Source organism: Somniosus microcephalus, chromosome 6 (assembly GCF_052327205.1).
Source record: "Somniosus microcephalus isolate GS21.2 chromosome 6, FLI_Smic_1.0, whole genome shotgun sequence".
In the NCBI taxonomy this organism is placed as follows: domain Eukaryota; kingdom Metazoa; phylum Chordata; class Chondrichthyes; order Squaliformes; family Somniosidae; genus Somniosus; species Somniosus microcephalus.
The window spans coordinates 160,327,088-160,345,529 of NC_140992.1; the positions used below are offsets into that span (position 1 = coordinate 160,327,088).

Below are 18,442 nucleotides of genomic sequence, written 5' to 3' on the forward strand. Positions count from 1 at the left end.
GTAGGCGTGATAAACCGTCAGCATTCCCATGCTGTTTTGACCCTTTGTATTCAATGTTGTATTGGTGTGCCCCTAGAAAAAGGGACTACCTCTGTAGTCTTTGTGCCGTCATAATGGGGACACCTTTTTTAGGGTTGAATATGGAGATGAGGGGTTGATGGTCAGTCAGCAAGGTAAATTTTTGTCCGTGTAGGTAATGGTTGAATTTCTTCACTCCCCATACCAGGCTGAGTGCTTCCCTGTCTATCTGGGCATAGTTACGCTCAGCTGAGTTCAATGAGCGTGACGCAAAAGCTATCGGCCGTTCCGAGCCATCAGGGAATCTATGGGACAATACCGCTCCTATGCCGTAAGGGGATGCATCGCACGCCAGTCTGATTGGTAGTGATGGGTTGTAATGAGCCAAAATTTTCTCGGATGTGATTAAGTCTTTACATTTATGGAAGGCACGTTTACAGTCTTCGTTCCATTTCCAAATCACTCCTGTCTGTAGAAGATCATTAAGAGGGTGTAGAATAGTTGATAAGTTCGGTAAAAATTTATGATAGTAATTTATTAATCCCAGGAATGACCTTAATTGTGAAACATTTTCAGGTGCTGGGGCTTTTATAACTGCTTCAATTTTTTTCAGGTGACTTATGCAACCCTTCCTTATTAATTATGTGGCCACAATATGATATCTGATTTTGGAAAAATTCGCACTTGGGGCGATTTGCTCGTAGGCCCCGTTCTTTCAGCCTAGTGAGCACCTGCTCCAAATTGGCAAGGTGCTCGTTGTCGTTGTCTCCTGTTATAAGGATGTCGTCTAGGTAGCATTGAGTCCCCAGAATCCCTTGCAGGACTTGCTCCATAGCTCTTTGCCAGATAGCTGGAGCTGATGCTATTCCAAAAACCAGTCGATTGTACTGGTACAGGCCTTTGTGTGTGTTTATTGTGAGATACTTTTTAGAGGTCTCCTCAACCTCCATCTATAGATATGCCTGTGCCAAGTCAATTTTTGTGAAACGTTTCCCTCCGGATAGTGAGGCGAAAATATCTTCTATCCTCGGAAGAGGATACTGTACCGTGTGAAGGACCGGGTTTACAGTCACCTTAAAGTCCCCACAGATGCGAATTTTTTTCTGTTCCTCAGAGTTATTTTTCAATGTTTTTTTCATGACTGGAACGATGGGTGTTGCCCATTCGCTCCAATCTATTTTGGATAATACGCCTGCCTTTTCCAAATTCTTCAGCTCTGCCTCGACTGCCGGACGTATTGCGTATGGCACCGGTCTTGCTTTAAAATTTTTTGGAATTGCTGTATCTTCCACTTTTATTGAGGTGGTGATGCCTTTCAAGGTTCCTAGTTTCTCTTGAAACACTTCTTTGGCGTTGGCCAAGATGTCTTTTAATTGTTCAGGTATGATGTCATCATTGTTTTTTTCCTTACTGGTCACCGTTAGTGCCTGAATGGAGTGCCAGTCTAAACGTATCTTCCTTATCCATTCACGTCCCAACAACGGTGGACCACCATCTTGTAGAATGTATAAATACAACTTTTGTATTTCTTTGCCATTGTATACCACAGGCACCCTTATTTTTCCTTTGGGGTAGACTTTCTGCCCCGTATATGTTTTTAAGATAATGGATGTGTCTTTTAGAGGTATATGCGAAAATAGCCTCTCGTAATCTCGTCGATTTATTACGGTTAGAGCTGATCCTGTATCTCGCTCCATTTTAACTGGGGACCCTGCTATTGTGAGGGTAACCCAAATGGTTTGGTAATCCTCTTTGGCAAGTATATTATGTAATTTGAGACAGCTTAGTCTCTTGTTTCCGGAGTCGCTATCACTATTCTGGTCTTCGGAGCTATTGTCCGTCATCATTTGTACCTTCCTGTACTTTTCTTTATTGATTTTTTGTTTTCTGTCAGTGGATTTATTTTGTCCAGATTGGCATACCCGTGCAATGTGTCCAATCTTACCACATTGCCTGCATGCTTTGCCCTTGAACCAGCAGTCCCTCTGGTTATGGGTGGATCTGCCGCAGCGATAACATCTTCCGAACTCCTGTGTCATTTTATGGGTGCCGAAGTCCTGTGTCTCTTGTTGTATCTCTGCAGCTCCTTTTGCTGCTGCTTCGTATGATACAGCCATACTGAAAGCTTTGTCCAATGTTAAATCTTTTTCAGAAAGCAGTCTTTTTTGTGTTCCTTCACTTAAGAGACCGCAAACAAATTTGTCTCGAAGATAATCCGATAGTCCTGCTCTGAATTGGCAGTACTTTGATAGCTTTCTTAATTCGGTTAGGTAATCAGCGTTACTTTCATTCTTGTGTTGATTTCTCTTGAAGAACTTGAATCGTTCCGCTATCAGCAGCGGTGTTGGGTTTAAATGCTCCTGCAGGGTATCAACAATTTCTTTAAAAGTCTTGTCCTTTGGTTTGGCTGGAGTGATTAAATTTCGTAACAGCCCGTATGTCTTCGCGCCCATTAAGTTCAGAAGTACTGAAGCTTTTTTTTCATCTGTTATTCCATTTGCAGTGCAATAAACCTCTACTCTTTCCACGTATGTGGTCCAATCTTCTATTTCGCCATCAAAAGCCTCAATATTACCAGATTTAGGCATTTCAGAAAAGATATGGCGCTTCCCGCGCTTTTTTTTTTTCTCTCTGTAGCAACGATATGGCGCTTCCCGCGCTTTTTTTTTCTCTCTCTGTAGCAACGATATGGCGCTTCCCGCGCTTTCCCGCCGCTGCTACCGATAACAACGCTGTTTTACTGTGGTTTCCGCTTATTCACTGTTGGAGACTCGTTCCCGACGGAGGTCTAAACGCTGACCTGCTTGCCGCGCCGGCCGTCTCTCGAGTGCACCCTCCCAGTCCGTTATTGCTTGCCTCCGATTTCGCTGCCTGTCTCAGCTGTAGAGCCCGCCGCTGGAGCTCCAGCCTGACGCCCAGGAAGGATTAGCGCAGTACCTGTCACCAGCTTGGCCAGCTGGTGAAACCACAGTTTCTCTTACTTCCTTGAGTCTTCTGGACGCTGGAGGAATCGATGTCCTTGAGGTGCTGCCGAATTGCAGGTAAGTCCGTTTCCACTTCGTCGCCACTGTAGTGTCCGTGTGTAGATAAAGACACTGAAGACAGGAGTTGGTTCATAGGTATTTACTAAGCAAGTCTGGGGGGGGGGGTGGGGGGTTTCTAAAGGATATACACAATACACAGGCTTATGTAGCCCAAGTGGCAATTACCGGCATTACGCACACCTGGGGCTCTTAAAGGCACATACACCACAATTGACGAGCGGACCACGGTTCGGCAGTCTTGGCCATGGCGAACGTAAGGGGTTTGTGGTCGACAAAAGCCGGTTTGTGGTCAACAAAAGCCGTGAAGGGACGCCCTTCCAATAAGAACCGAAAATGGCGAATGGCGAGGAAAAGGTCCAGTAGCTCCCGATCGAAGGTGCTGTACTTTTTTTCATTCTTCCGTAGTTGATGGCTGAAAAGCGCTAGCGGTTGCCACGTGCCGTTGACCCACTGTTCTTGCACTGCACCGATGGCGTAGTCTGACGCGTCGGTGGTAAGGGTGATGGTGGCACCTGGAAGTGGGTGCGCCAGCATGGTTGCGTTGGCCAAAGCGCTCTTGGTGTTGCCGAACGCCTGGACCATCTCGGCCGTCCAGCTGATTGGATCCTTACTGGACTTGCCCTTGAGGGCCCCGAACAAAGGTTGCATAAGTTGAGCTGCCTTGGGGACAAAACGGTGGTAGAAGTTGACCATCCCCAGGAACTCCTGCAAGGCCTTGACTGTCGGCGGCCGCGGGAAAGAGGTAACCGCTTCCACCTTCGTCATTAAGGGGACGGCGCCATCCGATGTTATGCGGTGTCCCAGGAAATCGATCTGTTGCAGGCTGAACTGGCACTTGGCCGGGTTAATGATTAACCCGTGTTAGCTGAGGCGCGTAAAGAGGGAACGCAAATAGGAGATGTGCTCCTCCTTGCTGGCACTGGCGATGAGAATGTCGTCAAGGTAGACGAAGATGAAACGCAGGTCTCGTAGAGAAGATAGAATTTCCCGCCAAATGGGCCGAGAAATCCTGGATATGCGGAATCGGGTACCGATCCGGAGTGGTGGCATCGTTCAGACGTCGGTAGTCACCGCATGGCCGCCAGCCGCCGCCTGGTTTTGGCACAATGTGGAGAGGCGAGGACCAGGGACCATTGGATCGCCGAATGATCCCGAGCCGCTCCATCGTGTCGAACTCCGCCTTCGCAGCCGCGAGCTTGCCGGGTTCGAGCTTTCTAGCCCGCGCATAAACCGGGGAGCCAGTAGTGGTGATATGATGCTCAACACCATGCTTCGTTGCCGAAGAGGAGAAAGTGGGCCTTGTCAGCTCCGGAAACTCCGAGGAACTGCGTGAAGTCATCCGGAGAAGGGAACGCGCAGGCAATAGAGCGCGACACGGAGGTACCGTGGTAGCACGGAATCGAGTGGAAGGTGGCCGCGTTGATCAGCCGGCGGTGCCGGACATCGATGAGGAGGCTGTTGGCACACAGAAAATCCGCCCCTAGGATGGCCTGAGAGACTGTGGCCGTGACGAATTCCCAAAAGAAGCGCTGACCGCCGAAACAGACTTCGACCCGCCGCTTTCGGAAAGTTCGAATTGCTGCGCCATTAGCCGCTACGAGGGAAAAACCGAGGTTCCCAGTTTGCATGTCGAGCTTCGACGCAGGTAGAATGCTACACTGCGCCCCGGTGTCACAAAGAAAACAGCGGCCCGATAGGGAATCGGTGATATAAAGGAGTTTCCCCGTAGATACGACGGCCATCGCCACCGCGGAGCGCCCGTTAGACCCGGTCCTCCTTCGCCAGGGACGCCTCTGGTGCTTTGTTGTTGTTTTTTTTTGGGCGAAAAACTGCAGGGGGAATGGCAGCATCGTGCTTTCACGCCAAAACGGGTGTGGTAGGAGCACCAGCCCGCTGAAGGAGGAGCTGGGACCGCATCTGTGGGGGATGGGCGCCTCGTGGCCGTGCAGCACTGCTGGCTTACCGTGAAAATCTTATCGGCTTCGGCCGCAAGCTCGGCGCAGTCTATAATGTCGGATCTGGCTAGGGCAGCCTGAACCTGTTCAGGCATTTGATAGAGGAAAAGCTCCCGGAAGAGGAAGCATTCCGGTTCGGCACCCAAGAGCATGAGCATTTGGCTCATGAGCTCGGACGGTTTGGAGTCCCCGAGGCCGGGCAGCGTGATGAGCCGGCGAGCGCGCTCCGACTTTGGAAGCCCGAAAACCTGAAGCAATCGCGCCTTAATCGCATCATACTTGCTGTCAGTAGGAGGACTACCGAGGAGGCTGATGATCCGTGATGCAGTTGCGCTGTCGAGGGCAGAGACCACGTAATAATAACGGGTCTGATCTGCGACGATGCTCCTAATGGCGAACTGGGCTTCAGCCTGGATAAACCAGGTGTCTGGTTGTTGCTCCCAGAACTGTGGCAGTTTCAGCGTGACGGCGTTCGTGTCCATGATGAATCTTCCACGAAAATTGTTCGTAGAATTCGGGGTCACCAATGTAGGAACGGAGGTTCCTATCAAAAAGACTGAGTTCGACTCAGGCAATTAAAACAATGAACTTTAATGGAACAAAACAGGTTTTAACTGGAAACTGCTGGAATACATCAACTACAGGTCTGCTCTCCTTGAGGGCTCCACGAGGACTGATCCCCTGGTCAGAAGACTGACGTCATGACGTCATCACGTTCTTCCCGCCATTGGGGCATCACGTGACTAACGGCATGACGTCATCACGTTGAAACCGCGCTGTAAAGGTAACTAGACATTGTACAGTCAAACAGTGTAATTAAAGGTACAGGCACAGACAGTAACTACATTGCTGTTAAAGGAATTATGTACAACCACTCTGAGTCCTTTGGTGGCTCTGCCACAACGGGATCTTTTACATCCACCTGAACATGCCTCATCTAAGAGGCAACACCTCCGACCATGCAGCACTCCCATATTATGGTACTGAAGTCAGCCTAGCTTATGTGATCAGCTCTGCAAAACATACATCCATGAGTTTTAAAAGAAGTGGGGATAGAAATTAATGAAGCTTTAATATATATTTTTAAGAGTGCACTAGACTTGGGAGAAATTCTTCAAAACTCAAAAACAGCAAATGTAAATCCATTGTTTGGTTCAACCCCAAGCCGAGATTCTTACCCCATATCCTTTCCATCACACCTGCTTCTACCTCCGTGACATCGCCCACCTCAGCCCATCTGCTACTGAAACCCTCATCCACGGCTTTGTCCTCTCCAGACTCAACTATTCCAATGTTCTCCTAGCTGGTCTCCTATTCTCCACCTTCCCTGAATTCCAGCTTATCCAAAACTCTGCTGTCCGTATTCTATACACACCCAGTCCTGCTCGCACCCACCTACATTTACTTCAGGTCTCCCAGTGCCCCAAATTTAAAATTCTCATTCTTGTGTTTAAATCCCTGTATGGCCTTGACACTTCCTGTCTCTGTCACCTTCTCCAGCCCTAAAACACTCACCCTGAACCTCATATCCTCCCACGCTGGCCTCATTTCCTTCACCCCACCATTGGTGGTCATACTTTCAGCCACCTAGGTGCCACACTGGAATTCCCTCCCTAAACCTCTCCATTTCCCTCTCTTTCTAAACCACCTCTTAGACCAAGTTTTTGGTCACCCCCTCCAACATCTCATTTATAGCTGGACATCCATTTTTGTGAGGTGCCTTAGGTCACTTCTCCATGTTAAAGGCTCTATGCAAGTTAAAATGAATGTTAATTTCCTCTTTGACTCCAATCAATTTTCCACATCACCCTACCCCCTTAAACTAATTAATCAGGCACTCACACCAAGATCACTCTCCATTAGCCTCGAACTTTGACCTGCACTTGGTTTTAGCTCATTTGGCGTTTCCTCCTTTCGGCCCCCCGAGTAAGTATGAATTCAAGTTTCTTCCTCTTGTACACCTTGTTGCTCATGAGTCCAGCTTCAGCTCGCAGGTCAAGTGAGATTCAGGCCCTGGTTGTCTCGCCCTATTATGTCTGACATGTAGAATGTGAGGTCCTGTGGACCCGCTCTAAACGTTTGCCCATGGATGAGGAAATGTTCAGCCCAAATTTTTACTTTAGTCCTCACGGCAGGGCTTGAGAAACAAATAACTGTAGCTGATGCTCGAGCCCTCTGTGTAACCAATTCTCCCATGGGACATGGAATTAGGGGCACTGTGACCATGTGGTTTGAGAGGAGGTTAGAGAGCAGAAAGCAAAGGGTAGGGGAGAAAGGAAGATTCTTGGACTAGCCGGGTGTGGCGAGTGGTTACATAGGCTTACTGTTCACTATTATTTACTATATACAAAAATGATCTCAATTTAGGAACTGAGGGAATAATATTGAATTTTGCTGATGACACCAAATTGAACAGTACGTCCAGTTATGACAAGGATTGCGAAAGACTGCAGGGAATTGGCTAGCAGGCAGGGCTGATAGGTGGCAGATGCAGTTCAATGTAGAAATCTGAAGTACAACATTTTGGAAGTAAGAATGGGGAAATAAAAATACACCTTAAATGTTAATATTTTAAATGGAATGGAGGGGCAGAGGGATCCAGGCATGCATATATACAGGTCATTAAAGCTGGCAGCACAAATGCATAAGTTAGGTAAGGGCATCAACAGATATGGAGCAAAGGCGGGTAAATGGAGTTGAGGTATAGATCAGCCATGATCTGATTAAATGGCAGAACAGGCTCTAGGGGGTGAATGGCATCCTAGTTCATAAAAAAAGGTAAACTCATCCTTCATTTTATATTTAGAGTCATTGAACCTGTGCAAGATGATAGTAAATTGTGATTGGATTACTGTATTGTGTATAGTTTTGGGTACCCCATTAAAAGGAGGATAGAAAAGCAATGGAGAAGGTGCAGTGTAGATTCACTAGGATATTGCAAGGATTTGGAGTTACAGGTATGAAGAGGAATTTGAGAAGTTACGGTGTTGCTCCACATAGATGAGATTAAGTGGTGACCTCCGACTCTGAAGGGTTATGAAGTGGTAAATGGTGAGAGATTATTTCCATTGGTCATTGACACAAATTTATCATCAGAAAAGCAATTAAAGGGAAAGTTACAAAATATATCCCACTGGGTGGATAGAATGTGGAATTCTCTGTCACAAGCTGTTGTTGAAGCAGAGTCCATTATTTTCAAAAGGGAATTAGATAGTTGCTTGAAAAAGAGGAATATTAAAGAATATGGGGAGTGGGCTGGAGAGTGGGATTAGTCTGGGTGTGATTATTAAATGTGGGGAGTGAGCTGGAGAGTGGGGTAGGTTGGGTGGGATATTAAAGTGTATGGAGAGCGAGAGGGAGAGTGGGATTAGACTGAATGGAATATTAAAGGGTATGGGTAGTGAGCGGGAGAGTGGGATTAGACTGGGTGGGATTTAAAGGGTATGGGGAGTGAGCGGGAGAGTGGAATATTAAAGGTTACAGGCAGTGAGCAGGAGTACGGATTAGACTGAGTGGGATATTAAAGGGTACAGTTAGTGAGCAGGAGAGAGGGATTAAACTAGGTGGGATATTAAAGGGTGTGGGTCGTGAATAGGACAGTAGGATTAGACAGAGTGGGATATTAAAGGGTACAGGGAGTGAGCGGATGAGTGGGATTAGACTGGGTGGGATATTAAAGGGTATGGGGAGTGGGCAGGAGATTGTTTAGACTAGGTAGGATATTAAAGGCGATGGGGAGCGAGCGGGAGAGTGGGATTAGACTGGGAGGGATATTAAAGGGCATGGGAAGGGGGCGGGAGAGTGGTATTTGACTGGGTGGGATATTAAAAGGTATGGGGGAGTGCACAGGAGAGTGAATTAGGCTGGATTGGATATTAAAGTGTATGGGAAGGGGCAGGAGAGTGGGGTTAGACTGGGAGTGGCTAGCGTGAATAAAAAGACTAAAACAGGCTTGGTGGGTTGAATGGCTTGTTTCTGTGCTGCAACATTATATGATTGAATGGCCTGGCAATGAAATTATGAACTGTGGGGATTTATGGATAAAAGATGAAGATGCCTCATCTCCCCACTATAATTATACTGACATTGGGGTGCTCACTGGCCTGCCCAATGGGTAACTCTTTTGATATAAAACAGACAGCTGCTATCTCATTGGGACTGGTGTCCTCATGCATAAGAACATAAGAATTAGATTCAGGAATAGGCCTTACGGCCCTTGAGCCTGCTCTGCCATTCCATAATATCATGGCTGATCTTCGACCTCAACTCCACTTTCCCATCCGATCTCCATTATCTCTCGATTCCCCTAGAGTCCAAAAATCTATCGATCTCAGCCTTGAATATACTCAACGATTCAGCATCCACAGCCCTCTGAGGTAGAGAATTCCAAAGATTCACAACCCTCTGAGAGAAGAAATGCCTCCTCATCTCAGTCTTAAATGGTCTACCCCTTATCCTGAGACTATGCCCCCTAGTTCCAGACTCTCCAGCCAGGGAAAACAACCTCTCAGCATCTACCATGTCAACCCCCCTCAGAATTTTGTATGTTTCAACGAGATCACCTCTCATTCTTCTAAACTCCAGAGAGTATAGACCTAATCCACTAAATCTGTCCTCGTAGGACAACCCTCTCATCCCATGGATCAATCCCGTGACCCTTTGTTGCATTGCCTCCAAGGCAAGTATATCCTTCCTCAGATAAGGAGACCAAAATTGTGTACTGTACTCCAGGTGTGGTCTCAAAAAGCCCGATACAATTATAGTAAGACTTCCTCACTCTTGTACTCCAACCCACTTGCAATAAAGGCCAACATGCCATTTGCCTTCCTAATTGCTTGTTGTACCTGCATGTTAACTCTGTGTTTCCTTTACGAGGACACCTAAATTGCTCTGAACACCAACATTTAATAGTTTCTCACCATTTAAAAAATATTCTGTTTTTCTATTCTTCTTACCAAAGTGAATAACCTCACATTTCCCCACATTATACTCCGTCTGCCATCTTATTGCCCACTCACTTAACCTGTCTATATCCTTTGTAGCCTCTTTGTATCCTTCTCAGAGCTTACTTTCCCACCTAGCTTTGTATTATCAGCAAACTTGAATACATTGCACTCGGTCCCTTCATCTAAGTCATTAATATAGATTGTAAATAGCTGAGGGCCAAGAACTGGTCCTTGCGGCACCCCACTAGCTACAGCCTGCCAACCGGAAAATTACCCATTTATCCTACTCTGTTATCTGTCCGTTAACCAATCCTCTATCCATGCTAAATATTAAACCCAACCCCATGAGCCCTTAGCTTGCGTAGCAAACTTTTATGTGGTACCTTATCGGGTGCCTTTTGGAAATCCAAATATACTACATCCACTGGTTCCCCTTTATCTATCCTGCTAGTTACATCCTCAAAAAGAAATTTGATAAATACAATTTCCCTTTCATAAAACCATGTTGACTCTGCCTAATCATATTATGATTTTCTAAGTGCCCCGTTACTACTTCCTTAATAATGGATTCCAGCATTTTCCAGATGACTGATGTCAGGCCAACTGGCCTGTCGTTCCTGGTTTTCTCTCTCCCTCCTTTCTTGAATAGCGGAGTTACATTTGCTACCTTCCAATCCGTGGGAGCGTTCCAGAATCTCGGGAATTTTGGAAGATCACAATCAATGCATCCACTATCTCTGCAGCCATCTCTTTTGGAACCCTAGGATGTAGGCCATTAGGTCATGGGGATTTGTCGGCTTTTAGTCCCATTAGTTTCTCAAGTACTTTTCTCCACTGATATTAATTACTTTAAGTTCCTCACTCTCATTAGCCCCTTGGTTCCCCAATATTTTTGGTATGCTTTTAGTGTCTTCTACTGTGAAGACAGATACAAAATATTTGTTTAAAGTCTCTGCCATTTCCTTATTCCCCATTATAATTTCTCCCGTCTCAGCCTCTAAGGGACCAACACTTACTTTTGCTATTCTCTTCCTTTTTACATACTAGTAGAAGCTATTATATTTCTTGCTAGTTTACTCTCATATTCTATTTTCTGCCTTTTAACAAGTGTTTGGTCATCCTTTGCTGGTTTCTACAGCTCTCCCAATCCTCAGGCTTACTACTATTCTTCGCAACATTATAAGCCTTTTATTTTAATCTAATACTATCCTTAACTTCTTTAGTAGCCACGGATGGATCACTTTTCCCATGGCGATTTTATTTCTCGATGGAATGTATATTTGTTGAGAACTTTGGAATATTTCTTCAAATGTTTGCCATTGTTTATCTACTGTCATACCTTTTAATCTAATTTCCCAATCTACCTTAGCTAACTCGCCCCCTCATATCTATGTAATTGGCTTTATTTAAGTTTAGGACTCTCATTTTGGATTGAAGCATTTCACTCTCAAAACTCAACGTGAAATTCTATCATATTATGATCACTCTTCCCCAGAGGATCCTTTGCTATGACATTACTAATTAACCCTGTCTCATTACATAATACAAGATCTAAAATAGCCTGTTCCCTGGTTGGTTCCATGACGTATTGTTCTAGGAAACTATCTCGAATGCATTCCATGAACTTGTCCTCCAGACTACCTTTGCCAATTTCATTTGCCCAGTCTATATGAAGATTAAAGTCCCCCATGATTATTGTATTACCTTTGTTACAAGTTCCTATTATTTGTTGATTAATACTCTGTCGAACGGTATAGCTACTGTTAGGGGGGCCTATGAACTACTCCCACTACTGTTTTCTGCCCCTTGTTATTTCTCATCTCCACCCCTACTGATTCTACTTCCTGATCTTCCAAGCCAAGATCCGATCTCACTATTGTCCTTATGTCATCCTTATTATCAGGGCTACTCCCCCCCCACTTTTCCATTCTGCCTACCTTTTCGAAAAGTCGAAATGCAGCAAACACGTGGCTTCAGCCAGCCTGAGTGCTGCTCAATCACGTACCTATCTTTCGGAAAGATTGGTCTGTCATCCAGGTATGTCAGCTGGTGCAGGCGCACAGTCAAAACCTTCCTGTAGTTAGAGATTTTCTTGATGACTTCATTCCCCATCAAATTCAACACGCGCTGTGAAAAGCAGAGTGAAAAACAGTCTTTACACAGGACTCAGGCAGCACACCAGGCTGCACAGCGTCTCAACGCTTCTAGCACAGCTGATAACAATGAATGCAGACACTGCCAGAGAATAAATCACTGCCCAGAGATCGTAGTGAGGTCATTAAACACCTCAACATTCTATAACAAACCTTCCATCATTTCTTCGGCTGCACAATACGAAGCTACGGATAAGTTTAGTGTTTTGAAAATATAACTATTAAAGACACAGGATCTCTTGGGCACTGCGCATGGTAAATCAGACAACATTGTTCCGTCTTTTACTTGTCTGCTGTCTTCATGTTGCTGCTGTGCTCAGTCTCTCTCCTATTCTACCCCCATCGCTTCTACCCATCTCTGAGTTTTCCTTCCTTCCTGCACCTTTCTTTGTGCCATTTTGCTTCTTTCTTTCTCTCTCTTTTTCTTTCGCCCTTCTTTTGGGTGCTAAGTGGCTGGTGATGTGGCAGGGAAGGTACAGGCAACATTTTCTGGTGACGTGTGCACGGAAATGTGGCTTGTTGGGCTCAGCAGCTCCCTTCTCCTCCTGCCCATCTTGCTTCCTACCCTTTGCCTACCCCTTCAATTTATTTCTTGCATCAAGTCCCATTCACCCATCACCCCTGTGCTTGCTGACCTACATTGGCTTGCGGTCCGGCAATGCCTCAATATAAAAATTCTCATCCTGGTGTTCAAATCCCTCCATGGCCTCATGTCTCCCTATCTCTGTAACCACTTCCATCCCTACAACCCTCAGAGTTCCGCGCTCCTCTAATTCTGATCTCTTGATTTAGACCGCTGCACCATTGGTGGCCATGCCTTCAGCTGCCAAGGCCCTAAGCGCCAGAATTCCCTCCCTAAACCTCCCTGCCTTCCTACTTCTCTTTCTTCCTTTAAGACGCACCTTAAAACCTACCTCTGTGACCTTTGGTCACCTGTCCTAATATCTTCTTATGTGGCTCGGTCTCAAATCTTGTTTGATAGCACACCTGTGAAGCGCCTTGGGACATTTTGCTACATTAAGGATATAAAGGCAAGTTGTTGTATCAGCTCTCAGTGCTGTTACTCTTGGATATTTCCCAGTATCAGCTCCCACTCTCCTCCCCTCCATCTCTCTCTTTTCTTTTCTCTCTGTCTCTCTCCACTCTCTCAAACTCCCTCTGCCATTTCCTTTTTTCTCTCCCTCTCTCCTCACAGCTCTCTCCCTCTCTCCTTTGCCCATTTCTTGCTGCACATTCTCCTGCTGCCAGACAAAAGGAAGGGGCTCGAGACAGAGTGGAAAAAAAATCAGAAGAAAATAATCTATCAAAAAACAGACACCAAGCAGGAAGCATTTAAGTAAAGGGAACCAAAGCAGACTGTCGCCTAATGTCACACTGCTCTGAAAGCACCTGATCCTGTCTGATCTCAGAAGTTAAGCAGATTAGACAGCTGGGAATACCAGGTGCAGTAGACTTTTCTTATGAGCAAAGGCTGCTCGCTGTTCTGCACGTTGACATTGTCTTCATTTGGCAGACTTTTTGCTGATCTCTCTCTCGCACTCGATCTCTCTCTCATTTCCTTGCAGCAGATCGGGACTGTGGGCTGCTTTTATCCATGTGCAGAAAGGCCCGCATCTTCTTCTGGTCTGAATTGGACAAAGGCAACCACAATTGCTGTCTGGGCTTGAGTCTTTTAGAAGCTGTGGGGCCTGGGAGGAGAAAATGCTGCTCCCCATTTGTGTGTATGTTGAGACATGAGGTAGCAGCGTTTTTGCAGGAGTGCGCAGGCAAAGGAATGGTGAAGTTAATGCAGTTTTGAAGGTTGAAACAAAGGGAAGGCCATGAATGGTAGGGCTTGTAGTTTGTGTGGGAAGGCTGAGGACCAAGGGAAGAAGAGAGCAAGGTGGGGAAATGGGAGGAAAGGAAATATAAGCTAGCAAAAAGAATGAGCGACAGGACTGAAAGCCATTAAGTACAGAGAAAGATCATCGGCAAATGCCTACGGCCACACTAGATTATTTGGAAAAGAATTTAAGGATGTTATTTTTTGACCAGTTTTTGAAGTTCAATAGATTAATATATGTTATGGGTACAAATTGAACTTTAATTTCTGAAGCTAATAAATGGTAAAGGGATGACTGTACAGTATAACAGAAGTTATGCTGAACCTTTATAAAGTGCTGGTTAGGCCACAACTGGAGATTGTGTCCAGTTCTGGTCACCACACTTTAGGAAGGATGTAAAGGCCCTTGAGAGGGTGCAGAGGAGATTTACCAGAATGGTTCCGGGGATGGGGGATCTTAGCTACAAGGACAGGTTGGAGAAGCTGGATTTGTTTTCATTAGAACACAGGAGGTTGAGGGGTAGTTTGATAGAGGTGTACAAGATTATGACGGGTTTGGATAGGCTAGACGGGGAAAGGCTGTTCCCATTAGTTAATGGTACAAGCACTAGGGGACACAGATTTAAGGTTTTGGGCAAGAGATACAGGGGGGAAGTGAGGAAAAACTTTTTTACGCAGCGAGTGGTGAGGACCTGGAACTCGCTGCCAACGGAAGTGGTGGAAGCGGAGACACTCAATGTTTTCAAGGGGAGACTGGATAGGCACTTGAGGGAAATAAACTTGCAGGGCTACGGGGATAGAGCAGGGGAATGGGACTGACTGGATTGCTGTGCAGAGAGCCGGCACGGACTCAATGGGCCGAATGGCCTCCGTCTGTGCCGTTATGACTCAATGTTAATGACTTTAATGATGACTGTAAATTCTGTAGCTAAAAACTGTTAAAGAACTGCCCGGTACAAAGGAATAATCACTATGTTGTAAATGTGTTTAATGTTGAATAAATCCAGTTAAAAAACACCTGATCTCGGTCAGGCTTGGGTAGTACTTGGATGGGACACTGCCTGGGAATACTAGGTGCAGTCGGCTCTTGCTGCCGGCAGAGACTGCTCTCAGCTCTGCACCTTAACACCGCCGTTAATCACCAAACTTTTTACTGTGAGTTCCTGCACTCTCACTTTCTCTCTCTCGTTTTCTTTATGCAGCAAAGAAATGGGCATTCTCCTGCTGCCAGACAAGGGCAATGGGGTCGACAGTCAACAAAAAAACACAAGACATAAACTAGCAAAAATCACACAGAAAGCTGGCGATCAGCTACTGCCACACTGCTCCGAAAGTACCATGAAATGAAGGAATGTTCTGCCTTATAAGAGAACAATAAACCTGAAAGAATTTCAAATATAGACTAAAAGAGCATTAGGCTTTGTGGATTCATTATTCTGAAAGGAATTTAAGGATGGAATTTTCTAATCAGTTTTTGAAGTTTAATAGATTAATAAATGTTGTAGGAGTAAAATTGAACTTTAATTTCTGAAGCTAATAAATGGTAAAGGAGTAATTGTATGGAACAAAAATGCTCACGATGTTGTATGTGTTTAACAATGGATTAATCTAATACGCCAGATCTCTGAAACTAAGCATTGAAGTAAAGGGAACCAAAGCAGGTTATCGCCTAATGTCACACTGCTCTGAACATCCCTAATCCTGTCTGATCTCAGAAGTTAAGCTGAGTCAGGCCTGGTAAGCACTTCCTTGGGAGACTGCCTGGGATACCAGGTGCAGTAGGCTTCTTTTGTCAGCGGAGACTGCTCAATGTTCTGCACGTTGACAAGGCCGTCATTTGGCAGTCTTTTTGCTGATCACTCAAGCACACTCACACTCTCTCTCTTTCGCTGTCTCTCTCATTTTCTTTTTCCCTCTCTCCCCCGCATTCCGTTTTTCCCTCTCTGTCTCTCTCCCACTTTCCTTTTCCATCTTGCCCCTCCCTGAAGCTGGTGGTGTGTAGGGGACAGCCCAGGGAGGGTCTGAACCCAGGAGCTAGTGGTGTGTAGGAGAAAGCCCGGGGACGGTCTGAACCCAGGAGCTGGTGGTGTGTAAGGGACAGCCCAGGGACAGTCTGAACCCAGGAGCTGGTGGTGTGTAGGGGACAGCCCAGGGACAGTCTGAACCCAGGAGCTGGTGGTGTGTAGGGGACAGCCCAGGGAGGGTCTGAACCCAGGAGCTGGTGGTGTGTAGGAGACAGCCCAGGGACAGTCTGAACCCAGGAGCTGGTGGTGTGTAGGGGACAGCCCAGTGAGGGTCTGAACGCAGGAGCTGGTGGTGTGTAGGGGACAGCCCAGTGAGGGACTGAACCCAGGAGCTGGTGGTGTGTAGGGGACAGCCCAGTGAGGGTCTGAACCCAGGAGCTGGTGGTGTGTAGGGGACAGCCCAGTGAGGGTCTGAACCCAGGAGCTGGTGGTGTGTAGGGGACAGCGCAGTGAGGGTCTGAACCCAGGAGCTGGTGGTGCGTAGGGGACAGCCCAGGGACAGTCTGAACCCAGGAGCTGGTGGTGCGTAGCGGACAGCCCAGTGGGGGTCTGAACCCAGGAGCTGGTGGTGTGTAGGGGACAGCCCAGTGAGGGTCTGAACCCAGGAGCTGGTGGTGTGCAGGGGACAGCCCAGTGAGGGACTGAACCCAGGAGCTGGTGGTGTGTAGGGGACAGCCCAGTGAGGGTCTGAACCCAGGAGCTGGTGGTGTGTAGGGGACAGCCCAGTGAGGGACTGAACCCAGGAGCTGGTGGTGTGTAGGGGACAGCCCAGTGAGGGTCTGAACCCAGGAGCTGGTGGTGTGTAGGGGACAGCCCAGTGAGGGTATGAACCCAGGAGCTGGTGGTGTGTAGGGGACAGCCCAGTGGGGGTATGAACCCAGGAGCTGGTGGTGTGTAGGGGACAGCCCAGTGAGGGTCTGAACCCAGGAGCTGGTGGTGTGTAGGGGACAGTGCAGTGAGGGTATGAACCCAGGAGCTGGTGGTGTGTAGGGGACAGCCCAGTGAGGGTCTGAACCCAGGAGCTGGTGGTGTGTAGGGGACAGCCCAGTGGGGGTATGAACCCAGGAGCTGGTGGTGTGTAGGGGACAGCCCAGTGAGGGTCTGAACCCAGGAGCTGGTGGTGTGTAGGGGACAGCCCAGTGAGGGTATGAACCCAGGAGCTGGTGGTGTGTAGGGGACAGCCCAGTGGGGGTATGAACCCAGGAGCTGGTGGTGTGTAGGGGACAGCCCAGTGAGGGTCTGAACCCAGGAGCTGGTGGTGTGTAGGGGACAGTGCAGTGAGGGTATGAACCCAGGAGCTGGTGGTGTGTAGGGGACAGCCCAGTGAGGGTCTGAACCCAGGAGCTGGTGGTGTGTAGGGGACAGTGCAGTGAGGGTATGAACCCAGGAGCTGGTGGTGTGTAGGCGACAGCCCAGTGAGGGTCTGAACCCAGGAGCTGGTGTTGTGTAGGGGACAGCCCAGGGAGGGTCTGAACCCAGGAGCTGGTGGTGTGTAGGGGACAGCCCAGGGAGGGTCTGAACCCAGGAGCTGGTGGTGTGTAGGGGACAGCCCAGGGACAGTCTGAACCCAGGAGCTGGTGGTGTGTAGGGGACAGCCCAGTGAGGGACTGAACCCAGGAGCTGGTGGTGTGTAGGGAACAGCCCAGTGAGGGTCTGAACCCAGGAGCTGGTGGTGTGTAGGGGACAGCCCAGTGAGGGTCTCAACCCAGGAGCTGGTGGTGTGTAGGGGACAGCCCAGTGAGGGTCTGAACCCAGGAGCTGGTGGTGTGTAGGAGACAGCCCAGGGACAGTCTGAACCCAGGAGCTGGTGGTGTGTAGGGGACAGCCCAGTGAGGGTCTGAACCCAGGAGCTGGTGGTGTGTAGGGGACAGCCCAGGGAGGGTCTGAACCCAGGAGCTGGTGGTGTGTAGGAGACAGCCCAGGGACAGTCTGAACCCAGGAGCTGGTGGTGTGTAGGGGACAGCCCAGGGAGGGTCTGAACCCAGGAGCTGGTGGTGTGTAGGGGACAGCCCAGTGAGGGTCTGAACCCAGGAGCTGGTGGTGTGTAGGAGACAGCCCAGTGAGGGTCTGAACCCAGGAGCTGGTGGTGTGTAGGGGACAGCCCAGTGAGGGTCTGAACCCAGGAGCTGGTGGTGTGTAGGGGACAGCCCAGTGAGGGTCTGAACCCAGGAGCTGGTGGTGTGTAGGAGACAGCCCAGTGAGGGTCTGAGCCCAGGAGCTGGTGGTGTGTAGGAGACAGCCCAGTGAGGGACTGAACCCAGGAGCTGGTGGTGTGTAGGGGACAGCCCAGTGAGGGTCTGAACCCAGGAGCTGGTGGTGTGTAGGAGACAGCCCAGTGAGGGTCTGAACCCAGGAGCTGGTGGTGTGTAGGGGACAGCCCAGTGAGGGTCTGAACCCAGGAGCTGGTGGTGTGTAGGGGACAGCCCAGTGAGTGTCTGAACCCAGGAGCTGGTGGTGTGTAGGGGACAGCCCAGTGAGGG

At 48.0% G+C, this 18,442-nt stretch overlaps 1 protein-coding gene across 4 annotated transcripts in view; it reads right to left on the reverse strand.

Moving 5' to 3' along the window:
- The window catches only part of dnaaf1 (dynein axonemal assembly factor 1), a 185,127-nt gene that overhangs the window by 118,903 nt on the left and 47,782 nt on the right, over positions 1-18,442 (reverse strand). For all 4 annotated transcript variants that reach the window (XM_085990903.1, XM_085990905.1, XM_085990902.1 and 1 more), the window contains exon 5: positions 11,969-12,090. In XM_085990903.1, the coding sequence (XP_085847029.1) occupies positions 11,969-12,090 (122 nt within the window). The remainder of the gene's footprint in view (positions 1-11,968; positions 12,091-18,442) is intronic.